Source organism: Drosophila simulans, chromosome 2R (assembly GCF_016746395.2).
Source record: "Drosophila simulans strain w501 chromosome 2R, Prin_Dsim_3.1, whole genome shotgun sequence".
Taxonomy (NCBI): Eukaryota; Metazoa; Arthropoda; class Insecta; order Diptera; family Drosophilidae; genus Drosophila; species Drosophila simulans.
Genome location: NC_052521.2, coordinates 6,805,983 through 6,833,656, shown reverse-complemented (window position 1 = coordinate 6,833,656; position 27,674 = coordinate 6,805,983). Strand labels below are relative to the sequence as shown.

The 27,674-nt window shown below is 43.1% G+C and overlaps 3 protein-coding genes and 1 long non-coding RNA gene across 14 annotated transcripts in view; 2 read left to right on the top strand and 2 right to left on the bottom strand.

The window, feature by feature from the left end:
- Positions 1-27,674, bottom strand: part of LOC6733719 — a 36,404-nt gene that overhangs the window by 7,133 nt on the left and 1,597 nt on the right. For 4 of the 11 annotated variants that reach the window (XM_039292610.1, XM_039292608.1, XM_039292611.1 and 1 more), the window contains exons 2-11: positions 25,637-26,250; positions 25,052-25,574; positions 14,450-14,908; positions 6,251-6,342; positions 3,234-3,301; positions 3,015-3,150; positions 1,839-1,910; positions 1,620-1,764; positions 1,412-1,467; positions 18-1,349 (exon numbers count right to left, since the gene is read on the bottom strand). In XM_039292610.1, coding sequence (XP_039148544.1) covers positions 18-1,349; positions 1,412-1,467; positions 1,620-1,764; positions 1,839-1,910; positions 3,015-3,150; positions 3,234-3,301; positions 6,251-6,342; positions 14,450-14,908; positions 25,052-25,574; positions 25,637-26,250 — 3,497 coding nt within the window. Of the gene's footprint in view, positions 1-17; positions 1,350-1,411; positions 1,468-1,619; positions 1,765-1,838; positions 1,911-3,014; positions 3,151-3,233; positions 3,302-6,250; positions 6,343-14,449; positions 14,988-16,081; positions 16,445-25,051; positions 25,575-25,636; positions 26,251-27,674 lie in introns of those variants that run through there. The other 7 variants (XM_039292612.1, XM_039292613.2, XM_039292616.2 and 4 more) reach the window with 4 other exon arrangements.
- Positions 18,785-20,228, bottom strand: LOC123327164. Its single transcript, XR_006541688.1, has 2 exons — positions 19,585-20,228; positions 18,785-19,493 (listed from the first exon to the last, which is right to left on the bottom strand). It is a non-coding gene; the product is annotated as an uncharacterized LOC123327164 (long non-coding RNA).
- On the top strand, positions 20,402-21,055 carry LOC27209073. Its single transcript, XM_039292623.2, is given in 2 exon segments — positions 20,402-20,596; positions 20,657-21,055. Coding segments are annotated over 2 exon segments (594 nt in total).
- LOC6733717 lies at positions 21,300-22,000 on the top strand. Its single transcript, XM_016167169.3, has 3 exons — positions 21,300-21,494; positions 21,564-21,734; positions 21,794-22,000. Exons 1-3 carry the CDS (start codon positions 21,300-21,302, stop codon positions 21,962-21,964), a joined length of 537 nt encoding a protein of 178 aa, XP_016026687.1. The 3' UTR covers positions 21,965-22,000.

The following is a 27,674-nucleotide window of genomic DNA, read 5'->3' as shown; positions in this document are numbered from 1 at the left end:
TTTGCGGTTGCACTCACCTCAGAGAGCGCATTGGCGCTCATTAAATTATCACAAGTTGCTGCCGTCGACGTCGTTGTAATTTGTTGCTGCTGATTGCCATCGATAATCGATTGTAAGGAACTCGAAGTGGACGAAGTGCCCGATGTGGGCGTGGATATGGACGTGGGAGCGGGTGTGGATGTGTTTGTGGACACGGATATGGATACGGAAACGGAGGAGGGGATGCTACCAGCGGAAGACGTTGCAGGTGTGGGCTGGCTGCTGCTGCGATGCTCGGGTGACATGCACATGGCCTCCACGGGTGGTTGGCCCAAGGAGTGGGGTTGAACTTGCGCCAGAGGAGGCGGCTGACCACTAGTTGGGGTTGCTGTTGTCTGTTGCAATTTATAATAATGTTGCTGCTGCTGCTGCTGTTGCTGCTGGCTGCTGTTGTTGCTGTTGCTGGAAGCATTAAGTTGCTGCTGTTGATTGTACATAAAGTTATTGTTGCCGGGGTCGTTATTATTTACGACATTTAATTCGTTGTTTGTTTGGGCTGCTAATTGCTTGCTGGCATTGCTGCTACTGCTATTGCTGCTGCCGGAGTTTGTGATTTTGTTTGCGGTCATGTGGTTTTGGTTTTCAATTAGTTCGGTGTCCATTATATTCGAGGCGACTGCTGGTGCTCCAGAAGCTGCCGCTGCCGCTGCTGCTGAAGTCGTCGCAGGATCTCTGGCTGTGGCTGTGATCGTTGTATTGGCTATTTGCAGCCTGTGCTGCTGATTGAGATGCACCGAATTCTGGCCTTGGCTGGCAACAAATCGCTGTAGACTCAAGTGCTGCTGCTGTTGCTGTTGCTGTTGCTGGTGGTATTGCTGCTGTTGCTGGTGTTGCTGCTGCTGCTGTTGCTGCTGCTGTTGCTGCATCACCAGATTACTCCTTGCAGCGAGCATTTGACTTGCCCGATACTGTTGCTGCTGCTGGTAGTTCCCATCCTGCTGCTGCTGTTGCTGCGGAGGAATGATCTGAAACTTAATTGCCGACTCCTGCGGCAACTGCTGCGTGACGTTGTGGAATTGGCCGTGATTCTCAACGTGCTGCCTTGGCCGCTCCGCCCATCGGGAGTAGAGCTTGCTGGCCACCACCACATTGGGCGTGTTGCCGTTGAAGGGCTCGCCCAGCCGTTTCTCCTGCACCGAGGACTTCAGCATGGCGGCCGATCGTCGCATCACGGGATGCGTACAGGTCTTTCCGTCCACGCATCCGCCATCTCCGCACCCACAGTCTAGCTGCTTAACCAAGGCAGCCTGGCGCGACAGCCTCTGCTTCTCCATCAGTTGGCAAACTATGGACTCCACCGTCTCCGCCGTCTACACGAGAAAATGCAATTCAGTTGGCTCTACGGCTGAGTTTCAATCTCTTTGTTACTTACTGATATTTCTATATCGTTACCCGAGTCGGAGTCATCATCAGAATTAATTGTGGATACTAAAAATCAATCATGTAAGTTAGCTTTAATTCTCAAATTGTCATAAGGCTATGATCTCATAGGAAAGTTCGTACTTAATTAGCCAATAAAGAAATTGTTTTTGAATGTTTGGTTTTGAATAGAATACCACATTCTTGAAATCTATACTTACGCATGGGCTTGAGCTGGCTGACCAGCTCCTCCTTGGTCCACTCCTTTTTGTCGCCCCAAAGTGTGATACTGGGCGCAATCACGGCCATTTTGTTATCATCCGGATATGGGACATTGAGGTAGTGCACCAAAACAATGTCCGGATTCTACACGGAAAAGATGAGCAATGTGCGCCCAGGATTTTAGTATTTTAGGAGAGAAGTGGGATAGCAAGGCCTACCTGCAACAGCCAGTAACATCTGCGATGAAATGTGGGCAATATGGCCGAGTGTACATAACAACCATAGATGCACTGTGGAAAAGAGGGGGCAGAAATCGAAGGAAATTCAATTTATCAATCCGGCAACACAAACAAGAGCATAAAAAAGGACTAAAACTCGGGCAGTTCCTACTCGGCTCCACACGCAGCTCAGCTCGCTTTACCCCGCGGAGAAGAAATCCATTTAATTGGAAAACATAAAAACGACGAGCAAGTGGAGCTCAAATTAAATTACCAACCGCCCACGCTAGGGGGCGCCACTTGGACTTGGTAAGTGCCAAAAATCAGGACTCAAACTCAAACCAACGAAAGCCAACGAATCGAAACGGAAGAGCCGAGGAAAAGGGTTTGAGTTTCCCTGACTTATAAAACATTTCGTTGCGCATTTTTCTTGTTCCTCCGAGTTTTTTTCCCCTTTTTCCATCATAGTTTATTTTTTTTGGGAACTTCTTCTACCCGCTGATAAATTTGTTGGCTCTCGTTGGCCGCGATATGCCGCTGACTTCTTGTGCTTCGCCATGGCATTTCCTTTGTACTATCTGCCTCGTTTGGGCCCAGTTATCATGTAAGAAGACGGCACCCCGCCGTCATTGCCAACTGCATAAATCTTCGCGGGCCACGTTTACTTGCGAATGTATTAAAATAAAAATTAAAATAAAAACAAACGCCCGAGGAGCTGTGCAAAAAATTGGCGTGAAATTGCCAAATGTTTTTATGTTTCTGTAATGGCTTGGCTGTGCGCGGGGGGAGGGGGGGCAGTGGGGATGGATACTCCGACAGACAGACATTATAAATAAGCTTAACCCTTGGCAGGACTTATTTCATTAGCAGGCAACGGCGGCGATGCACACACATCCTTAAGCAAACACTTGCCGCGGACGAACTGCTTCAAGGGACAAGGGGGAGGACACCGTAAGTTTCTGTCAACTTCCGGCGGGAAATCATAACTCACCCAAAGGAACCCCCCACACGGTCAAGCAGAAAAAATAACCAGGCAACTCCAAGGAAGTCCGCGGAATTGAAGCCACATTTTTTTTCAACCCTTGACAAATGACGGCAATAGCTGGAAAACGATTCCGGCTAATTGCCTAATTGTGCAGCTACGAAAGGACTCTAGACCATGTTCCTTCGACTCACCTCAGTGCCTTGTACTTTCAGTTTCATGTGATCCTCGCGCGTTGTCTTGCCATCCTTTCGTTTCTTCCAGCAGTATCCATCGCGTCTGTAGCGCACCTTCTTCCTTGAGTAGAGCAAGAGCGATCCGCTTTTAGGCCTACAATGCGAGATAATCAAAGTTATGCACATTAATATGTGCTACAAATATGTTAAAACATCTGTTTAAGTTTCATTGCTCACCTGGTTCGAACCTCTTTGGACTGCCACTCGCCATGCTTATCAAAGCTGATAAGAATCGCGGCGATTTCCTGGAATATATAAACAAAGTCTGTACAATATATTTCTATATTTGCATATGAAAAACATCTTAGCGCAGGAATTCAGAGATACCGCGAGCGGCCTTCACAGCATTTCTATTTTCGCTGCGACACTGGCAAAGTTATTTCCCAAACTCCAACCACTTCTCCGGGGCCCCCAGTTCACCCGCTAACTTGGCTAACTGACCTTAACTAACGTGCTAACAATTTCCGGACTTAATGGGCAAACGGATCCGCTGCCCAGTCACGGAACTCGCGGCATTTCCTCCGACAAAAGCTGGAGCGGAGGGATTTCTGCGCCATAAAACAAAGGAAAGCATTTTAGAAATTTCATTTGACCGCAAAGCGGACACTGCCACCGAAAAAAGAGATGGTGGTGGAGGTGATGGTGGTCGTGTGTTAACCACAATTTACAGGTGTCGCCGGCAGTTGACACTTAACCAGCTCGGTGGCCAGGAGGCCAAGAGCCAGCACAGACGCATCCCGAGTGCAATTTGTGTGCATACTTGAAATGCCCTGTCACCCGGGGAATATAAAATCTTAAAAACGCACGAGCTCAAGATTTAGACAGTCAAAAAAAAAAAGGATTCGAAATTCTAATGCAAATCACACAACAGTCAGCGAAAGTTCAGAGGGAATTCAACGAATTTAGACATTTCATTGCATGTTTTGCCGATAAAGTTATCAATTTGTTTGCTTCCTTGACGTTGCATGAATAATGCAAAGTGGCCATCCATCCCTTCCCAGCATCCACAACATCCTCAGCTGTGTGCAGCCAAAAGATTCACCATGTGCCTCTCGATTCGAGCAAGATATCGCAGCATTTGCGAGTGTCATAAAAATTGTATATCGGGATCGAAGGAGGAGGCTGAGCAAATCACAGGCGCGTGTTTGTCAAGTGGCAAACGTTTGCATTTTGGCCAAAATTGCCCCTGACTGGGCTCTTTCGCCGCTGAAGAGCATATGGAGGATATGGAAGGACATATGTGGAGATAGATGGATATATGGATGGATGGCTGTTGCTTACTTATGCATGGCTCGAGCGACCTACTCCAAACTCCTTCCTTACTTCATTCCTTCCTTCATCCTTATGATGAATTCCAGGCACATACATACTGCGAAGGGCGAGGCATTAAGAATTTATGCCCACCTCAGCGCATAGCCCGCCATTTTTGCCAATGGGCGTGGTCCTAGTCAAATGTTGCTTCAACACTTTCTCCGGCGAAATGAGCAAACGATGCATCCATCATATGGAAAATGGAAAGGTTTAAGAACTAGAATGGCGGTTTGAAGCCATAAACTGTAGCGAAAAACTATTGAAATAAATAGAGTGCTCTAAATTGCTTATTTTAATCAATGGCATATTCTAAATAAAATCCTAAAGATTTCGACTATCTCATTCGTAGTCCTAGAAACAACTGGGAGTAACTAATTTAAGGCATGCCACTTAATCACTTGCAGTCAAGTGGTCCTTTTTGGTGACCAAACGCAGAAGGACCACTTCGGGTCACCCAGAAAACGAATGGGGCGCAAAAAGCGGACATAAAATTGCGACTCATTATCAATTTAACTTTTTGATTTTTAAGCTGCGCCTTTTTGCAACCACACACGGTCGACTGTTTCTGCTCCTGTTGTTTGCTATTATTTTGCAGTTGCTTTATGAGCCGGGTCGAGGGTTCTGGCCCCCCGGCTACTGCTTAAATGCCAAATTAAAACCATGTGGTTAAAGCGACAGTCGCTGGTTCGAGTGGGGTCATCCAGGCGCTTTTCCACTGACCCCCACTGACTCCACTGCCCCATCTGCCGCCCTTTTTCGCTGTAAGCAGACTAAAATAAGCGTGCGTAATTTTATTTATGCCCCGTACACGGCCACATTTTGTAATTTTTGCATCCCGCTGCAGGAGGAGGAAGCGCGGCAAGTCCTGTAGGTAGTTCAGTCCACGAGTCCTGACGCTGGACCACGAGTTCTTTTGCCTTTCGGTAGGTAAACTGTATTTTAATCAACTATGAGATGCCCTTACGGCGCGGGAATTAAATGCATTAAGCACTGGAAATTGGTTGAATTGTAATGCGTTCTGTCTTACTTGTTTACTTAAGGAATACTCTTTTAATTTAAATGTTTAAACAAGTCTAAATTGTGTTAATTTATTCAGTTAGGGCATAATTTTGATTAATTCATATGATTAAAACACACGATTACACGAGTAAAAGTCACTTTTAATTTGGCCAACTTTGTAGCTTTTGTAAGTGTAAAAATCCGCTTGCCGTGAAATCCCCATTCCAGCTAAAAAAGCCCACGAACCCCAACTTTACAACTGTCCAAATGAATATTTGCGGTTGCGCTTAATTCACAAGTAAAACAACAAGCCAAGCTCATTGCAAAGAATTTTCCCTGTTTTTGTGTTCTCATTTCCCGCGAGCGAAAACTTTTATTGCAAACCGAACTGAATCTGCGGGATACAAAAAAAAAAAAATAGAAAAAATGGGAGGAGCGGCGAACTTTTGGGCGACGCGTGGCCAGGTTTTTAAAAGCGGCTTCCCGAGCACAGATCTAAAGTTCTAGTTTTACTGGTGTTTGCATTATAGTTTGTGGCGCAATAAAAACGTCGCGAGCTCCTTTCTAATGGACTGACCACCAGGTCACCATCTCGTTAATCTGCATATAGGAGTTCGCAAGTGTATGAGGATGAAGGAAACGGGGACAAGGCGGAGGAGCCGTCGTCGAAGGCTGTCAAAGTGTCCTGGCGGAGGACTGGCAGGCTCATCCGCCTGTCAACTGGCCAGGACCCACGAACCCACGGCCGTCGTCGACTTCCTTTTGGCTTTCACTTGACTTCCCTGTTTCGACAATTTTATGTGCAATCAAATGCAAATAGAAACACAAACACAAACAGCGGCGGAAAAAGCAAACAGAAATACCAACTTACAACTAAAACTGACCTCATTTGTATTCCAACGATGACGCTGTGATGGAAAACTGTCGGCTCTTGGCAGGCTCTCCAAATTGTCGGGCAGCTTGATGGGTTCGCCATCTGGAAAAGGGGGCAGAGAGTAAGAAATATAGATGTTAAGTGCACCGAAAGCGCAAGTCGGGAAATCAATTTCGCATATCTCTGGCAGCAGTTTTCGGCCCACTCCGGAAAGACACCAGAGCCCAGCCCAGCCCACTTTTCCCACCCGACACCCAACAGGTGCAACTGTCGGACATTCATAAATGCGACAAAAATGTAAATCAGTTTAGAGCGATGATTTATAGTTGATGCACACACACACACACGTACCAAAAAGGAAATAAAAAAGAAAAGGGGAAAGAAATCCTATAATGTCAACATTAATAAACGAGTTTCTGCACTTCTCCATTTATCAAATCCAATCTTCAGCATTAGCCGCGCAGAATGCGTGGCAAAGTTTTCAGTTTCGGCTTTGAGTCATTGAATAATTACCCACACTTAATGGAGCTTGCAACGTACTATAAATCGAACCAACTTTCGGTTTATTAAAATGCCACGCAACTCGCGAGGGTAAATAAACTTTGCGGCCAAACTGTAATTTAGCAAAATGTGTAATAAAAGCGGACATCTACGCGACATCCCGCTCCTCTGCCCCATCCCCATACCCGTCCCCTCTCCCATCACTTGTCGTATATCAAAGAGCCAATAGGTTGCACTCGAAGAGCCATAAAAAGTATTTGTCCACAATTTATATAAAGTGCTCGGAGCGGAGCGACTTCACTTGCCAGTTTGCCATTTCGCCAGCAAAGGCCGCGTAACCGAAATGTGTTGCCAAATTGCAAATGCCAGACGTTGGGCGACGGCGCAGGGGGAGCTGAGAGGGGGCGGCACTTTGGGGTGCGTGGGGTTGTTGTGTCCCCTGAAGAGGTGAGCACACACGACCAGGGATGTGCCGGTCATATTGTGATCGAAGTTACGAAATCAAGTCTAGTTTCACAGGAATCGGTTGCCTAGGATGATAATTCTCTAGTTATCTATAAATTTGCAATGTATTTTCATTTTAAGAGATTTATTTAAGTGCATAACACCATTATAAGCTGAATTATCTTGTAAAAACATTTCCAAAGTCTAGCTTAAGTAACGAATCTTAGCTAAAACACCACTAAGGATGGCAGTTCACTTAGTGACGAAGGCACCAGCATAACTCAAAATCAGCTGTGGCTCTCTTTTCATATCGACTAACAGCCCAATCAACTAGTATTGCATAAACTTCGAAGCACTTTGCAGAAAATCCTTTAAAATCACGCACGCATCCCTGACGAACCAAGGATTTGCCCTGGCTCCCCTCGTCACACTTTGGTCCCAATGATGACGTTGATGTAGTTACTTTTTCAGGGCGTTGTTGTAGTGGCAGTTGAAGTTGTTTATGCGATTTTTATATGGCGCACGTTTTGGCAGAGGACACACGCTCTCGGAAAAGCAGACGGTTACCCAAGTGGTAACCCAGTCAGTGGGTTGGACTGGCGACAAACTGTTTGCTTTGATCGCACTCTCCAGTTTTATGGCCAAACTAATTTGTCATCGCTGCCTTGGGCGCTCAGCCCAGCCCGGCGAGCAGAAGTCATTGAAAAATGCGCGAGCGATAATTGTCAAAAATGTCGAAACAATCACGGCACCTTGCCCCCTCACCAGACGCTCCGTGCACCTATTTATAATGCAGTTGCTGCCATTGTTGTCAAAAGTGCGGGCTGTTGGGGGGAGGGGCGCAAGGAATAACTCTGTTTGATTAATACAAATAAAAAGTTTTTTAACTGCTCTCTGCATATTTCATGGCGAAGCGCTTCAAAAACTGACGTTGCCCGCCATCATAATAGACTGCCACAAAAAGCAAAAGAAACAAGGAAACGAAGGCCCAGCAGCCGGAGCTGCCAAAAAAGAAGGTGAACCGCAGGTAAGAGGACCTCGGTCCCATGTCGCCAATGTCGATGGCAACGTCAACGTGGCAGAAGTTTCCCCCGTTTTCATTTTTCCTTCTTTTCGGCGGTTTTGCATTATTACGACTTTAACGGGGACTACAGGGTAACCCCCTCGCAGTTTTAACCGCCGCTTAATTGTGACAAATGCGCTTTGGTACACAAGATTTTCTCATAATTTGGCCGAGGAATTTAAGCAGCAGGCGGCGGTGGCGAGCTCTGGGGAAGGTGAATGGTTAAATGGGCGGATGTCCATGGGCCATGGGCCATGTCCCTGGAATTGACATGGCAAATAGCACAAAAGAGTTGATATAAATAATAAATTTGCGTTTTATGAAGCCCCCTGTCCAGGTGGACTGACTGAGTGAATCGCGAGAGCTGCCAATTTGAGCTGCCTGCCAAATTGTGGCTAATAAATATCTCACCAAAAAATACCAGGTAGGATGGCATGTCTGTGGTGGTGGTCGGTACGGGTCGGTTTGGGTCGGGTCAGTTGCAGTTGCAGTTGCTGTTTGTTTTGGGCCCCATAAAACATACAAAAGAAAAATTGTTTTGCACTTTCGTGGCCGCCGACGTCGCCGAAAAGTCAGCGAGTGTGAAATTACTTTTGTTCAGTCACACACTCTAGCCACAATTAAAACCCATTAAAGTGTCTCGGAAATAGCTACACACCAACTGCCGAATGGGAGCCCATGGCAGCGGTCTTGTCTACGCAATTCTTTATCGCCCCAGAAGTGGGGAAATAAATATCGCTGTGGAGGGATTTTGTAGATAACGCATGATGACGTCCCCGGCGAAAACAAAGACCAATAACAAATAGAGATAGTCGAAGATAGAGTGTGTGGAAGAGAAGGCCAAAACAGACGTCATGGTTGAAGCAAATGGCCAAGAAGTGAGGCAAAGTAAAAGTTTTTCACGATAATCAGCACAAATATTTGTTTATGTGTTAACCAGGCAGCGGCGGATCAGTAAATCCAGCACGAGTAGCCAAAAGATGTTTATTACTCATAGTTAGGGTATTAATATGATAGATTGTAGTATTATAATACACGTTTTACTCATGGAGTAAAAGGTATATAATGTTATTTGAAGACTATCGAACTGAATGAAGCGATCTAATCCAGTAAAGATAAAAATTCTTAATCAGAATCACTAGCATTATGTGATTCCCCTATCAACATGATTACTCCTCACCACGCATAATTTGTTACGAAAACCGTATCATTTAAGTGCAATGTTGAAATGTAGAAATTAGACCTGATTTTGTTTATCAATACTCATCAACTAGGAAAAAGTTGTTCAAGTCCTACTGAAATACACCATGGGCAATGAATGTAATCTCCGCTAGGTGGCGTTCGTGTGCACTCTCAAAAGCATTCCCTTTTCATAGCCCCACCATCTCCATTAGTAAAAAGCATCTTTACGCTTTAACTTTACTACCTATATGTATATATGATATTTCTTTTTAAATGCATGATTATTCCGAGCATCATAGCTTAGTTGAGTATGCCAAGACAAACGTCACCGCTTAGAAGATACGAAACTTATGAAGTATCTCACCCAGCGAAGTCCGCACAAATGACAGATGTGCGAATGATTTATGGCGGATAGCAAACCCAAAACAAACACACTCTGCTGCTCCACACGTTGCGGTTGATAAAAATCACATTTTGGCAAACGGCAGCGACTAAGTCACTCGCTTTGCATTTTCCCCGTAGCCGTTGTGGCATTACAAGGAAACATTTCTCATCCAGTTTTGCATATTTCGCCCAAGAACAGCAATTAAAAGACACATAACAGCAAATATGCATGTCAGGCGCGACGGGGCCAACAATAATTAGCCCAAAAGCAGCAGCAAAATGCAATTTCACCTCAAATGAGGAATATTTGCAGAGGCCATAGGAAACAAAACAGAACTGAACACAACAGCGATTAACATAAAAATGCAACAAATGGGGGCCACGCCGGGCAGGTCTGAAAGTCATAAAAGTCCTATTAATGAATGAAATCTAAACAGAAAATGGGAAAAACAAAGCCAAAGCCAAACAAAAGTTTGCAAAAATGTTATAAATTATTTACAAGTTACAGAGGGTTTCTACGAGCAATGAAAAAGTAGTGGAGCGAAGGGTCCTAACTCAAACTCAAATCGTCATCGTCTTTTGTGTCTACGGGCAATGCAATTACGTGCGGATTTCATTACTTTTCCCTGTCCCAAAAGTCGAAGGATTTAGTGCTCTTTGTATGGATAGTATACCATTCTTGCGTGCTCTATAAGATGTGATAGATATAAGTAGATATAGATCTACTTATAGATCCTTTTTAATTTTATGTTCAGTTTGAACTATAACTTCGTAGTTGCCTCCTGCTTTAAGCCAGTTTATTTACAAGGAGTAGTGTTCCCCTTGTTGGCTTAAACGCGAAAGAATAAATTTAATGCACTTCGGGAAAGGTAAACTAAAAGGCTTGGATTTGCTGACAGAAGGGCAAAGGATAAAGGGGAAACACTCAGTTAAGCCGCCTGCAAATTATATTAATATTGGGGCTCTTCATATCACATATTTTTTCCGGATTCATTCCCCATTTTTTTTTTCGACTCTTTCAGCTTGCATGCAACGTTTGTATAAGTTTCCCCAATTTTCCGCTTTCTGTGAGTATATTAAACATATTTTTTCTATATACATTTTAAGGGGACGAGAGGTGCAGAGCCAACCGAAAGGTGTAATTTATTTTAATGCCGGGCATTTATCATGATACACATACGTTTCTCTGGCCGGTGGATAACAAAAAAATGTTATTTCTATGTGGCTATTTTTGGTGTTTTGTTTTTACATAAATTGTAAATTTAACATTTAAAGTGCCATGAAATTGGCACCGCCCAAACGGGCCCCAAAAACACATTGCCTCTGGTGATGGCAATGGTTCATTAAAAATACATAAAATCGACAGTCCACCATCCTCCACTGCTGGACGAGCTAAAAACTAATATTTATCTAACAAAATTAATATGGTTTGTAAGCCAAATAGAGACAGCGAGTGGTGGGAGTGGGGGGGCGGTGGGGAATGTGGCAAAAACTGTTTGTCTAACCAAAAACAAACGACCGAATGTAGCACAATTTTCGGTAACGCATCCTGCCGCCCGGAGGCGAAACCCTTTCGACCGATAAGCCAAATAAATAACGCACGACGAACGGGGATTGGAGGTGGCCAGGCTGGGGAGCATCATGCAACAACGTTGGATGCATTGTTCAATAAATCTATTTGGCCTCTAATCGAAGGCACACAGAGGATGGGGGGGGAAGGGGGAGGCAGCTACCTGGAAAAGGCAACAAATTGCCATTGGATAGGCACAAGACCGGAAGCAGCAACAACATATTAATCCAAATTAGCATCAAAGTGATTTAATTGCTTGGAATTTCGGCGTTGGCAAACACTTTTCGACTTTTCGGCCCCGGCGAAGGACACTTGTAAACATGCCCCAAAAAGGAGTGGCCCCACCTGGCTGCGTTTTGTCAACATTTGCCCATCGATCAGGCTAAAAACAGGACTCGCATGCACACACACACACACACGGGAACACACACATATAGCGACTGCAATTTAAAGTCCTTTGGAGTCTGCTTCAAACTCTTGGAGCTAAATGGGCAATAGAAGCGCTCATCCAAAGCCCTTGGCACGATTTATGTGGCTTTTAGTAATATGAGCAAATATATTACGTGACGGATCAGAAGAGGACCTGTACGAAGGACAACTAATTGAATTGCCGCCGCTGAAAAGGAACAAACTCGAAATTAATAGGCGCACATCAAATGGAAAAAATGAGCAAAGGCCCAAACGCCCACCAGCTGGCAGCGAAATTAAAGGGAAACCTATAAAGGCAGGACATTAGGTCCTGGCCGAAAGGATAACAAGTGTAGCCAACTGTGTGCGAGCATTCGAAGCTTGAGTAATATTTATTGAGTACGTGATCTTCTGACCAAATCCGAATGTGAGCGAGAGTTTTGAATTTTTTATTGCGCCCCGGGATGGCCGGCACACACACACACACCAGCGCAAGTGTCCTCCCCACATGCATGGGTATGTGTGTGTGCTTCCTGACAGCTGCCAACTTCTGGATTTCTTTGGTGGCCTTTTTTCTTTGGCATGCAAAAGGCGGACAGCAAAGTGGCTTATTAAAAATTTTGTCAACTTGCGACTTTGCTCCACCAGCTCTTTCCGCTCTTCCACTTTTTTACGACTTTTTCACACTCCCCTGGCCATATGCATATATATTAGATGAACTTTGGTTCTCACAAATCATTAAAGCGCTGAAATGTCTGATTTTTGGGAAAATCATTCTCTAATCTCAACTGTTTAAAGAACAAATATAACAAATTGAAGTGGGTTAAGATACCTTATGAAAAACATAATATCTAATTTCTAAATAAAAATCATTTGCAGCTTGTTTTCCGAAGCCATGAGTAGATATCAAACTTAAATAAGTTATTTGGCCAAATGAGGCATGTGATTTTAAAGATTTTAAGTTCGCTAAGAAGACAACGAACTCCTGGGTGTCACAAAAACAATCCAATTGACTGGGAACAACAATGACCCCACCCACCCACACGAGAATAAAGCAGCGCACTTGTTGGTTTTTCACAACCCCAAAAAGTGTGCTACAAAAAATGAAGCGCATAATGAAGCTACTCATATAAACGGAATGCCTCTGTGTGCGTGTGCGTTGGTGTGTGAAATGTTTACTTGCAAAACGAGTGCTGCCACACCCACACTTGTGTCGTCGACGGTGCCATTGTTTTGCCATCTCATAAAAAACACTTAAAACGCCATTAAGTTAAAATAATAAAGTTAAGCGGCCGCCGGGCAGCAACAAAATCTAATGTGACAATGGCCACACGGCGACAACAATAACAGAAACCATAGGAAAAACAACGAAAGTTGCAACAATTGCTGACATATTTCACAATGTGCAACAAAAGACAAGGAAAAGGGACAGGTGAGGTGACAAAAAACTAAGCCAGCACAAAAGCTGAGGGCCCATCGCAATGAATGGAAAAAAGACGCCGAATGTTGGGCATATTTTGCATTGTTCCCCACACACACTCACACACGCACAATAAAAACAAACACACACACTTACAGCTCGGGGCAAGGAGTGGGGCAGCAACGAAAGGTGAAAGCCTTTCCTTTGGGCCTCCTTTCGACGGCCCTTTGTTTCAATTGTCTGTAGTTTAGGTTTTAGGCGTGCGAGCCTCGTTATAGGTAACCGTAACTGTAACTGTAACTGGTTACGTCGTACACACATGCATGCAGGCACATCCTTGTGCGCTTCAGTGTGTGTGTGTGTGTTCTGGGTGTCCTTTTGCAAACAATAAACGACTGTCAACATATGCGCGAGCCACCCGTGCACGCGTCTCTGGAATGGCGTGCGAATTATTGCCCAGGAAGATATGACATAAAATTTAATGAAATGTTCAGAAAATGCTAAAATCCATGTTCTCGGTTCCCCCAAGTGTGTGTTTTCCAAAAGGGGTGTAACTTAAGTGGAAATCGAAATCGCGGCGAAAACGTTGTTTAAAGTCTAGTTGGGTCAGATTTTAAGTTCTTTAAAATATAAGGACATAGTGTCCACAGTCCCTTGGACTGAAAAATCCTAAATCAGAATATCACAATTGAAAATTTGAAACACAACGTTTAGAAAATACTAATAATGATGTAGCAATATTATTAGGTAGAGTTATTTAAATCGTAGTTAGATAATTGGTAAACTACATAGAAGAATACGGGAAAACAACATTTAAGATAAGAATGCTATCGTTATTTGGGCATATTCATATGCTATATAGAAACACATACACATATTTACTTAGGTATGAATATGTTAAATAAGCACAACATCGATAGTAAAAACACGCTATAAAGGACAGATCATGCGACACCAATAACACATCAAATTCGGGGTTTTTGCAAGTTGGTAAAGAAGATTTGTACAGCACCGCATAGTTATAGTTATAGTTATTTAATGCCTTTAAAACTTGAAAATGATCCTTTTAAGAACGAACAAAATCACATAACGCGAAGCAGTTTTTGCTTTAAATCCACTTTACCAACTTCAATAGCCACTAAGTCTGCAGATATATTCCAACCTTATTCTTCGATCCCTCGCAATATAACTGGATCTGCCACGCCCCTTTTAGGAGGCCCTGAGGCGGCATACTTACTGACACTCAGAGGCATTAGAGCACTCTGCAGATGACTGAAGATCTGGCGGTGGTGATGGTGGTGACCCAAACTGGCACCGCTGAAGTACAGGTGGTTCTGGTGCAGCGACAACTGCTGGTGGTGGTGGTGGTGATGATGGTGGTGGTGCTGCTGCTGCTGCAGGTGGTGGTGTTGCTGCTGCGCCACAGAGTGCTGCTGATGGGTCATCAGTTGCTGCTGCTGCGCGTGTTGTTGCGGATGTTGCTGCGTGTGGTGCTGGCCGAGATGTGGCTGCTGCTGGTGCTGCGACTGGAGGTGCTGCTGCGGCTGCTGCTGTCCGTAGGCGGCGTGCTGCTGCGGTGCTGCGGCTGTTGCTGATGCCGTCGGCAGGGCCACCACTGCTGCTGCTGCCGCCGCTGCAGCGGTTGCTGTTGCAGCTGCCGCCGCCGCTGTTGCAGTCGCCGTTGCTGTGGCCGTGGCTAGAATGTGATGATGGGTGGTGGTTGAGGATCGGTGCTGGCTCTGGACCGTATTGAGGCTGTGAATGGAGGCGTGCACCAGAGAACTGCAGCCCGCCACTCGCACTCTACGTCCACCCGATAAACACTCGGTACTCTAGGCACCCCGTTTTTTTTGACACCCTACTTGCGGCAACACAAAATACTCGAGTGTTTTACCGACGTTGTGTTTTTGTTACGAGTAAAAAAACCACCCGAGGCCTGCTGCGCAATAACTATTTGGGTGAGTGGACGCACAGTCAACGATCGGCCGCACGTCATTTTTTGTATGCGGGCTGCAGTTCTCTGGTCATTTTTTGTACGCCTAAAATTTGTATGGGAGGAAGCGTGACGGGTATAAGAAATGAAGGGTAAAAGGGAATACCCAAGAAAAATTTCGTGCTCACGTCTTTGATGGACTCAATGGGTGCCACCCGTTTCGAATCATTCCGTTATTAATTTTTCACACGTCGCTACCTGAATACTCTAATGACAAATATTCTTATATAAAGTTATTTTTGAAATGAATTTTGTGACATTATGACTATAATCTATATTTAAATAATAATAACGTAAATAATATATATAATATATAATAATATATAATATAATATATAATAATATATAATATAATATATATATATATATATATATATTATATTAATAATATATAATATAATAAAATATAATATAATATATATAATTATAATAATATATAATAATAAGATGAAGGGCATATTTTACAAAGTATTCGACAAAGTCTAGAGTCACGCCGAAAGAATAGTGTGTAAACGTATGGAGTGTAAAACGCATGGAGTTACGCATCTTGTCTGTGACTCGATTACCTACGAGACCACTCGAGTATTTTTGGAAACACCCGAGTATTTTTGGAAACACCCATGTGTTTAACGGTATACCCACAAGTGTTTTTCTCACTCATCCCTTTTTAGGCAGTGTGTGATCGGCACCCGCGACGCGGAGCACCGTATTGATTCGGGTGCGCGCACAACGGGGTGTCTTGTCTACATGTTCAGATTTATACTGTGTGTTTGTAAGTACCCGCGATGTGCGTGGCGGGTAGCACCCGCACACAAAATTGTAGGGTGTGAGTCGAGTGGTAAAAAAGTGCCACCCTTGCAGTTCTCTGGCGTGCACCGCCGACTGATAGATAATACCGTTGTTCGACATGGCCGTCATCGACTGGTGATGGGCATAGGCGGCCATCGTGGGCGGCACTCCTCCCATCGTCGGCTGCACTGCCGCCGTGGCTGCCACCGGAGCCAAGGGCAGCGATCTGTAGCCCGCCATGGCTCGAAGTTGCACTTAAGAGTTAACTGTTCACTGAACTGATCACTGATCACTGTAAACACTATATACTATATATAGTATATGTACTATGTGTCCGGATATCGTCTTTGGTCCGCCTGGAGCGTCTGATCGCTTGGGGATACGAGAGTTGACTGAATGGAGCGACCGCAGCGGATTATTTCCTACAATTTTGTCGTTAGATTTGTAAGTTGTATTATATTTTTCTCAGCCATAAATTAGTGGAAGCAGTAGATTTTAGGCTTAGTTCGGGGTTGATAATGTCACTCCGTGATGCTGATAAGGTACGCCGCCTATCTCGACATCTCCTTCTGTGCATCTCGAGTCGTGTGTCAACACAAATCTCAAAACAAGCGGCACTGAAATTTCACAAATTTCCTGGACAACCGAACCAACTATGCAAATTGTTAAATATTTATGTACTGTATGTAACCTTACTTAAACGTAATTTTTACACTTGTTATTTTTATTTTGCCCTGCTGACGGGCTGAACCTTGAACCAAAGTTCAACCCAAAAAAAGTTGCCTAAGTCGCTAGTGAGCTTGGCCAATTCCAAAAAAATGTATATATTTATCCGGGTTATCAAGTGACAGCTGCCAGCTAAAAAACTAGACTCAGATAAGCTCTAGTCTCGTGTCCCTAAGCAAGGTCCGAGAATTTCGTGATTCGTGATTCATATTTAGCCGGTGGTATATCAAAAACAAGTCTTATCTTAATTTTCCTTAAAATATATGCCATACAAATAGGTCTGTTTGCACTAAAACACCAATTAACAACAGCAATCAACCAATAAATCACTACATAAATAAACATCGAGTACACATAAAACACATATGGGTAATATACATATACATATACATATACATTTATATGGTCCAGAGATCTTAAGTACACCAATTTAAATTGACCACACAACATCGAAAGGAACAACAACCAGAACGGAAAGCAAACAACAAACAGAGCCGAAGGGGCTTGAGTGAAGTGTAAACAAATTACATAAACAAATTGAGGCAAATTGGAAGATTCAGCGAGCGAGCTCTCCCGATTAAATCATGTTTGTGTAAACCTTATTGCCAGATCAACCAGTCTGTGGACACTTAATGCCGATGCACGGCCAACTACTGGATGCGACATCCTCACGTAAGCATGGCGATGTACGTAGAGCGGCACGTAACGTATCTGGATGTTCGCGCAGGGCCAAGAGAAAGCCACGTCCGACACGCTTGGCCAAGGTCTGTAAACTGAAAACTGAAAACTGAAAGCAGAAAGCGGAAGGCTGGCGGCTGAAAGCTTGCAACTGGCAGCGGAAGGCAAGGACATTCGGCTGGCCGACAGGACACGAGTCCTGCTGTTCGGGCCGAGTTATTGCATTTGGGCCCGGATTCGTCGGCTGCCAGCAGCTTTGAGCCTAAGCAAGAGCGAGCGAGAGGGTCGGCGAGATGATGGATTCAGTAGGGGTGGCACCGGGGGATAGGACTTCTCCCAAACTACCGAGCATGTGGGAGGCAAGGTCTGTGTCTTTAGCCAAATACTTGGCTTGCAAGCAGCAGCCTATGTTGAAAGAAATCTACAATCTACAATCCGTTGAGCAATGCCTTACAATAATGCAAGTTTGAAATACTCCTATGCCTAATCGGCAAATAAGCCATTAACAAACGACATTAGCCTAATTTCGGCGGAATGCCAAAGAGCTGTGTGGGTTGGTCCACCAAAGTTGGCTGGGCACCTACACACTTCTTCTATTGCACAACCATATTTAGGGGTTGTTCCCGACCGTTAGAGACCTGCGCAATAGATTAACCCCTGCCGCCGACCATCGCCCACCTAAAACGGAGAGGTTCGTTGTCGGCTCCACTTGGTCCTACCCCAAAAGCGCCAGCGGAACCAAAACAATAACAAAGTCCAGGAGGCACGACAAAAAGGAATCCGTGGCGGGGTAGGTGAGGCATTTGCACGTGCCTGGAAAGCCTTCGCACACCTTCCGGTGGGCAGTCAAGTTGGCGCTGGAATTTTTAATCAAACCTGAAGCGCAACTATGCCACATGGACACGGACGCAGCTGCAACACAGGCCACAGTCCGTGAGGTTTATTTAATATATTTGTGATTATAAACATATATTTTAGAGCGATATTAATATTACGCAAATATTTGGGTTATTGATAGAAATATTACAGCGAAGAATTTCGATATTACTCTAGATAAAAATGAAAGCGACTAAGTGCGCTAAAAGTTGGAAACTCTTCTGTAAATGGGTCAACTACATGGTGTAAATGTACCAAAACAGAACTTTAATTTGTTTAAATGTTGTAGTGGAACATTTTCTAACTATTAGGTCATTAACAATTTAGTTAACCGAAAATAGCCCAATCAGACCAAATCCTTGTTAAAAGATAATTATTATAATAAGCGATTACATTCGCTTCAGAAATTCCTATTTATTCACTAATAATTTCTGTCTATTTCAGCATAGAGCATGGAATTGAAATAAGATATGATTATTTTAAATCCTAAGAGTGCACTGTGGTTTTTTATGCGTTTTTTTTGGCAGAAATTCGAAATGATGACCTATCTTCACCAAATTTGGTTTGTGTTACTCTTTACTTCCCCCAAGATGATTCACAAAGTTTCAAGTGATTTGGTCAACTTTCATATAGCTGCCATATAAACGATCTGGCCGATATGCCATAAAAATATTTACATTACCAAAAAAAAAAAATTTGTATCTATTTTTAATTATATTATATTATGATATTATATACAGAAAATCAAATAAAATAAAATCATATTAAGATGTATATGATGGTCCAAAACAGTTTGTCATGAAATTTAAAAATAAATTTATCATATGTCATTGTTATGCTATTATACTTACAACCTATAATCTATTGCAACCTGGCAAATGTTTCCTTATGTAATCAAAGAAGGACTTAACTTTTTTATTTATCAGTGAAATACAACATTCATTTAAATTATTCTGACCAATTTTTTTAAATATATGCTGCCTAACTGCATCCTCAGAGCGACTATTGTTGCTCCAAATGTCAAGCAGCTCTGCATGCCCAAACAAGTATTCATCTACAAAAACGTAATTTTTTCAAAAAGGAACAAAAAGGTGCATATGAAACTAGTTGTATAATATTATACACATGTTAGTTAATAACTTGCCGTTAAAATTCTTTTGAAGTGGTTTGCCATACAAAAGTTATATTCCACGAAACACAGCTACAATTGTTAAGTTGACTGTAAAAAAGGTACATAAACAAAACACGATACAACTACACAAAAACATATAACATACACAAAATTTTTACTGAACTACAAATCTACATACCTGGCCTACTGTTTTCCATGACACCAGCTTAAACTTTTTAATTCTCTGAGGAAATATTAACCACAAATGTTGCACAATGATTTGCCGCCAATTTTGTCTTACGCATGTTATCGACAATCAGCTCTCTTTGAGAGGTGGGCAATAAGCCAGTGTTGCATAAAAAAGTAAAAATCGACTTTTTTTTATCTAATTAGACTATCCTAAATATAAAGAAACTAAAAATTTTTTTATTCCGTTAAAAAAATTTTTTGACTTTCTGCCAAAAAAAACACATAAAAAACCAATGTGGAGTGGTTTAATGTTAACATAAAGTAAATAATTCAAAGTAACCTGTATATTCAGTATATAATTAAACTCGGTTTATAATTAACAACGTTCTTGCCATTTATAGTTATTTTTGGCTCGACTAATATACATTTTAGATTTTAACTATTTAATTTAGCTGAATTGTGGTTGATTTAAATTGGGTTCCACTTCATTGAATATTCATTATAACTGCCTAGACATGAATGAATTTAATTTAAAGTTGTAATTCTACAACATATTTTTAGCTGTAAGCATGTAAATGTATAAAGAGTAACCCCTTTTTGTATCTAATAGATTTAAAGGACATGGGTTACATCTTTATCAAATGTTTCCTCTTTCGTGTTGCATTTTACTGTTTCACTCAGCGAACAATTTAACGGATTGATTATAAGGTTCATTTAAGTGAATCCGACGACAATCTGATATAATCGGGCGACTACATGATGATATATGATATAATCGCGGGACGATTTTCAAGCCAGCTCAGTTCTCCATTCGTCATCTAGAAGGCATGTTAGCAGTTGTGATCTTTGTCCTGGTGCTCCTCACTCCCCTGCAGTTGGAGGCCAAGTTCAAGAGCCTCCACTGCACTAACTACGATAGATCCTATGGTGAAATACTGCTGTGCAAAATCAAGGCCATCAATCGGTACAGGAACTCGATAAGTATCCAATTCAGGCAGTTGAGAACCGTCAATAATGTCCATGTTAGTGGAACCTTTGCCCAATTTCCCTACATATGCTAATATCTTTGTATCTTTCATTAGATGCGTTTGGAGCTTTTTAAACGAGCCAACGGCTGGCGTCCTTTTCTGTACAATATATCGTTTAATCTGTGCGATTTTCTATCTAAAAGAAACAATGTGATTGTGAGCCTTGGATACGAGTATCTCAAACCGTACATCCCAATCACGAACTACACTTGCCCGTTTAAGGTAAATGATTTTTAGTAGCAGAAAGCCTAAAATCGTTTAGCAACTCACTTTATATTGCAGAAAAATCATTTAATTAAGTGCACCGACCTCGAGTTTGATATCGAAAAGTTCCGTGTTCGATTTCCAATAGAAACCGGGGAGTATGCGCTCCAGTTGAGCTTCATTGTCCAGAGGAAAGTCACGTTGACACTAAATGGATCTGCTGAATACTACAACTATCGAGAGCACTGATATATATAGGTGCCCAAAACCGAATAATGTTTCCAAAGTGGTAGCACCAGCACATATATGTAATTTTTCGAGCAAGAAGAGCCAGTGTAAATGAATATTAATTAAATGTTTTTTAATTATTTACGACGATATCTGTTTTTTAACGACAATAAAAGTTTGAGTATTTAAAAATCCATTAATTCTGCATGTGTCCCAGACTTTAAAATATAGCCTAGATTAGTTTTTTATTAAATTTTGACCAGTCATGTTGGCTTCGCTGATTTTCACTCTTTTGCTATTGACCTCAATGGAGGTTGATGCTAAGTTCAAGAGTCTTCACTGTACTGCGCTTGACCAAGATTTTGGTGAACTTTTGCTTTGCAAACTTAAGGCAATCAGTCGGCTTAGGAACTCAATCTCTGTGCAATACAAGCTAAAGCAGCCCATTAGCAAATTATTCGTAAGTTATGGATTCCTAATATATATATAGATATAAAATATATGGTATGTTTATAAATATATTTTGTAGATTCGCTTAGAGTTCTTCAAAAGAGCAAATGGCTGGCGACCCTTTCTCTATAATTTCACCGCAAATCTGTGCGACTTTCTTGCTCATAACAATAACGTGATAATAAGTATTGGATATGCCTACCTAAGTCCATATCTTGCAAAGAACTACTCGTGTCCCCTCAAGGTAATTGTTTTTAGATGAGTTAACACCTTGGGTATATGTACATATGTACATTTAATGTGTTTCAGGAAAACGAACTATTGGAATGTAAAAACTTCGAATTGGACATTAATAATATACGCAATCGATTTCCGGTCGAGACAGGTGAATACGCTCTGCAGTTAACATTTATTGCAAAGAATAAAGCAGCCTTAACAATAAATGGATCCATCGAGTACAACAATTACAGAGAACACTGAGGAACCAAACATTAGATTATGCAGCTAACAGCAGACTTATTTAGCTTCAAGAAGATGTATAACTATTGTTATAATTAAAATATTTGAAAATCATGATCAAATATATAAATATTTGTATTATTATTGTAAGTGAAAATGTGAATATTTTTTATTGTTATTGCTATTGAAAACCGGATTCATTATAGGCTATCAATCAGAATCCGATATATAAAAAAGCAGCAAATATTGCCTTTACATTTTTTAACTTTTAAACAAGGGATGATTGGGGATCCTTTCTCTGGAATATATTTATTAGCTTTTTCGTTACGACAGCAACCTCATTATTTGTAGAGTAAAAGTGAGCACTAGATTCCGTGAAAAGTATGTTACTTCGTCAGTTCGTCCAACTGTCCGTCCGTCCATATAAACGCTGTATTCTCGGGAACTATGAAATCTAAAAGGTTACGATTTAAACCTAAAACTAAGAATGTAGATTTTATGAACGTCAACGCAGCACAAGTTAGATTCAATAGAGCCCACAAACAGCACCAAACTGACACGCCCGCACTTCTAAAAAATATAACAATTTTTTTTTATTTTTATTTACTACAAATATATCTTCCTATCTATAAGTGTAATAAAGTGACTGCTCTATCTAAAACATGTGGTTGAGATATGTTGCAATTCGCACAATTCGTCACTAAGCTCGCTTGCATAAGCATCCGAAAACAAGGAAAACGATTTTGGGAAAATAATGTGTGATTAGAGTTCTAAATGAAATGCGGCACAAATGGTCAAAGCAAATCAGGGCATGGCAAACACGGACTAAAACTGGGTAAAAGAGCAAAGAAAACAAGAGGCAGGACTTTGACACAATAATCAAACGAGGTGTCCTGTGTGCAAAGGAAAAACAAGTGAAAAGCAAGGGCGGATGGTGGGCGTGGCAGCGTCAAATTAGGCACAGTGTTATCTAATTAGCCACCTACAGGACGACACCTTCCAGGAGCCCACCTGTTCGCCGCCCCCTCTTCCCATTTCTTTTTTTAGTCCTGTGTGAAGTGGTGCCAGGCGCCGGCCATCATATTTTGCAATTTAACTCACACGAAAAGATTGTTGTCGGCCCTATTCTTTCTTTTTCGGCCAGTTTTTTTAAACTCATTTCTGGCACTCACTGCCATATCTTTTCCCATTTTTTTTGGACGCGCTCAAGTTTCATAACAACGGAAATGCAAAAGTTTTGTGCAAAACAAAGCGCCAACTTTTTTATTTCTCTTGGCAATTATGTGCTCAAGGAAAGAGACAGAGAAACGGACTCAAATAATGATAATGAAGCACACAAGGCTCGTCATCCAAAAGGATTTTCGAAGAAAAATGCACAAAAAGTGGCAAACGAATTGTAACGCTCTTTCTGATTTTTTAGAACTCCTTTTTTCGACTTGACTTGCATGCAAAAGTATCTCACGGATCCACATGTGTGTGGGGGGTAATTTGTTTAATTTGCTTGCCTTTCGGGCGCAAAAAAAAAGTGATAGAAGAGCTCACCGAAAGGCAAATTTCGTGGCTTTATTTCAGTTTGCTTTTTTTTTGAAGGTTGGCCGCCTTTTAGCTAATGGCCATGGTATGAACGAATATGATAGGATAACAGGAGGAACAACAACTGGTGCCGAAAAACTAAAGCCAAACTAAATTAAAATATTTTAAATTCAGAGCCGGCCAAAGTTTTATCAATAAAATGCAAGCGGGCAAAGTCGTCTGCTCAGTGGGTACTTTTTGGCCGCTTTGCTTTTGCATTTGTTTAACTGCAAATCAGATAGAGATCTTCTAAAAGTCTGCATTCAACACGGATATAAGTACACATACCTACAACATACAGTCGAACGGCAATTGAAACATCAGCAATACTTGAGCTTCGCAATATGTCGACAGCTCAACACCCGCACTGAATGGGATGTTGCCTTTGGCCATAACTCGAATCGGGCTTAAAAATCACTTAGACACTTCGCCCATCGTTCTGGCCTGTCAGCAGAATCGCCGGCCAAGACGACACTCGTGTATCGAGTGCAATAATCATCACTGCTCCCCCACGAGTGCCGAATTTCGAATGCCGCCTTTTCTGTGGACCTCAGCACTTTGCCATTGCCCGTTTCCCAGGGCGTTGCTCGCCAAACGTGGCTAATCTGCTCCCTTCGATCTCCAAGGAATTTGCTGAAAATTTATTAAGCTCTGCCAAAATGCATGGGCAGGGTCCTCAAAGTAGTTGAACCAATTGAAATAGCTAAAATGCTCGTCGAAATAGATCATTATACAGTACATCTTCAAGTTCATAAGCTTTCATTGGAGATCTTTATATAAAGTATTATGTATAAGATATATGATTAATCACATTCCCATCATAAATCATTTAAATACCTCAAAATAGGCTTTTCCTTAGCAATGGTATATATCGAACTTCCCAAGTAGCATCTTTAAATTGGTTCAAATTGGCATCTTTGAAAATCTTGAAAACTTTACGCCCAAGAGAATTGATTTGTTTTCATTTCTTTTTTGTTGTGTTCCTCAAGAAATCATTGAGCCGGGCTCCACTTGCCGCGGCTGGTGGAAACTTTCTGATAACTCGTAACTTGTTACTCAGCGCACACAGCGCTAATGAAGACGGCACACACACAACAAGGGGTGTCTTGTTGGCTGTTTGTTTTGTGATGGCCAAGAGCAGAGCACCGGTCACCAGGGAGCAGCAGGCTGATTCGGGTGTTAAAATCAATGGGATTCACAGCTGAGTGCAGCTGAAGCCCCGAGGGGGCGGTCAAGACGTTCCTCGATTTAATTGAATAATTGTGAGGCAGGCCACGTTCGCCGAATTCCTGGTAAATCAGCGAAAATTCCGTAACTAAACAGAAATAGAAGCCAGTCGCCCAGAGAGAGAGCCCCGAAAAAGACAACAAAGATGGGGCACAAAAGCCCGGGAAATCTTCAGCCAGGAGACTGCGTCAGGCTTTGTTTTTCGGTCCCGATGCAAATGCAGCTGCAGCTGCAACACCTGCCGAAAACCCCGCCAGCAATTTATGCGCCGCATTTGAAATTCGGTGATACCAAATCCTCGAGACTTACCGTTCCCAAGTGGCACATTCGTTTGCGTTGTTGTCGATTGTTGCTGCTGCTGCTGCTCGCTTGTCACCGCGTTGGACAATTTATTTGATGTTGTCGTTGTGACCGGAACTGGCACCGCTGTGGTTGTGCTCGTCGTTGCCTCCAGCTTGCTTGCTCCATTAATGGCCACCGTGGTGGCGCTTTTTCCCAGCCTAAGTATGGTGGTGGCCGTAGATGATGTTGCTCCGGCTGAAGCGGATCCCCCGCTCGTGGCTGTTGTGGCTGCTGCCGCCTTGAGCTTGTGCAGCGCTCCTGCCACGCCCTTGGCCGCCTTCGTGGTGCGCGTCACGCTTAGAATACTTGAGGTGGCAAGACTGTTGCCATTTGGCGGCGAAGTGGCCATGGAAGTGTTGGTTGCAGAGGACGACGCCGTGGAGTTGCGTATGACCAGTATGGATTGAGACTTTTCCAGACGCTTCAGCGTTTGCAGCACAAAGGGTGACTTGCTGTCGCAGTTGCTTTCGGAACTCAGGCTGCGTGTGGCCTGTAAAAGTGATGGAAACAAGTAAGTAAAATATAACACAAATATCACTGCACATCTCTTACATGTTTTAGCATAAAGGGTCTCTCCACCATCTTGGTTTGCGTGGCGTTGGCCTGCTTGGAACGCTCCTGTGCCTTTAGAACGCTCTCCAACTGACTGGCATTGATGGGGGTTTGCAGAAGGATCGTGTTGCTGCTGGCCTCCTTGTTGTTGCTGTTGGCCACAATGGAAATGGTGGAGCTGCTGCTGCTGCTGCCGGATCCACTCGAGCCCTGCACAATGGTCTTCCTAGCCACCGTTGTCGCCGTGGGCAGCTGGTTGAGCGTGATGGCCGTGGAGGAGTGGCTCTTCTCCTGCTGCTGCTGCTGCTGTTGTTCGCTGAGCAGGCTGAGTATGTCCTGCTTGTTCTGGATGATGATCTGGCCATTCTCGTTGCGAGTGCCGCGCAGCAGGATGATGTTGCCGCCGCTCGTGGCCTGATGCTGCTGCTGTTGTTGCTGCTGCTGCTGCTGGTGTTGCTGCTTCTGCTGTTGCATGGCCCCGATCTTGAGCTTGGCCGCTCGCAGGGTCGTCGTTGTACTGGTTGATGCTGCTGGCTTTGCTGATTTTGCTTCATTGCTGCTTAGCTTGCCACTGCTCTGCGATCGGATCAGGACATTTTTAGAGTTGATTTGGCCTAGAAAGGAATAACAATAGTATGTCAGTCTTAAATAATCAATTCAATGTACATATATAAAAGGTATTTATTCAGGTATAACAACAGAATTAAAAATTTACATACTAGAACGTCTGCATATATAAAAAAATTAAGTCTTATTTATATGTATATTTTTAATTTATCTAAACAACATGTTGGTTTCATTTTTGGTGTAAGTGCTCCTGTTACATTTTGTTCTCGATTTCTCGAATTGAGCAATTTCAAGTGGCCCCAAAAAACGGACAGCCCCATTGTATGCAAATTCAATGGAAACTTCATGAGCGGCGCAAGATTTATGACTCCATCTTGATCGAATTTGGAAAGCCTTGCATTAGAAGCGCATGTGACAGCGGAGGCAGGAGGCGTGGCTGCCATTGTTGCACTTTCCCAGGGCCCGTAAAAATGAACTGAAAGGGACGTCGAGCATTACGTATACGCGGCGTATGCCTAGAGCGGTCAGTGGCTCGGTCACTCCATTCTGTTGGCCAACAATTGGGGAGGATGGGCGGTAGCCAAACGCTAAATCAAGCGAAAGACGACATGTTTATGGCAGGGACGAAGGACTACTTAGCCGACGAGCCCCAGCACAAAACGCAATAAAAGTGCAACAAACAAACAGCGAGTTTTCAGCCAAGAAAGGAGGAGAAAGTAATGGGGTAGGTTCACGGGTGTAGGCAAATGGGGGTCTCTGCCCTGGCATGCGTTGCCAAATATAGACTCTCAAGGCTGAAGGCGACACGGAACGTAAAGTGCGCGCCGGAAACATTTCGAAATGTAGCCTAAACACTTGTCCGGCTCCCCTGCCTTTCCCGCCTCGACCCCGCCGCCTGCATCCAGCACCCTTCCCTGGGTTTTCCACACCCCCAAAACCATGTGTGTTTGTTTTCGCAAAAACGTGCGGGTCATAATTAGCCGTTGACGCCGCCTTCAGTCGGCTCTGCTTTGGGGAAAAGCGGAAAAGCAGAAAAGCGGGGGAAAGCGCCACATGCGACCATCTGACCCCAAGTGGACAAGTGTCTGCGCCCCCTTCGCCTTCCTTGGAGTGTCTGTGCGAAAAGGTCGCCTGCCGCCAGGCAAAATAAACCGCCTGAATTGGACCAGGATCGGAATAGAATAGGTGGGGCCACTGGCTGTTGGCTGGCCATCCATTCGGGCGCACATACTTCATTGTAATGTATGGCAGACCAGCCACAACAGCACGGAGATCCCAGGATTCGGGGCACTCGGGGATCAGGCAACCGCGTAACACATAAAACACTCTTGGCTGAAGCTTCGCATATTTTTGCGTTCGTCGCGGCTTTTGATGTGCAACGGAACAGTCACAGTGGGCACGATAATTGTTAATTTGAGTAAAAAAAATATTTAAGATATTCAATATAATGAAAACCAGAAGATAAAAACAA

Bases quoted from the DNA above. Each gene is read 5' to 3' on its own strand.
- LOC6733717 (XM_016167169.3), top strand. From the start codon at position 21,300: ATGTTGGCTTCGCTGATTTTCACTCTTTTGCTATTGACCTCAATGGAG. The intron at 21,495-21,563 runs GTAAGTTATGGA...TATATTTTGTAG, and splicing joins AGCCCATTAGCAAATTATTC to ATTCGCTTAGAGTTCTTCAA. The intron at 21,735-21,793 runs GTTTTTAGATGA...AATGTGTTTCAG, and splicing joins CGTGTCCCCTCAAGGTAATT to GAAAACGAACTATTGGAATG.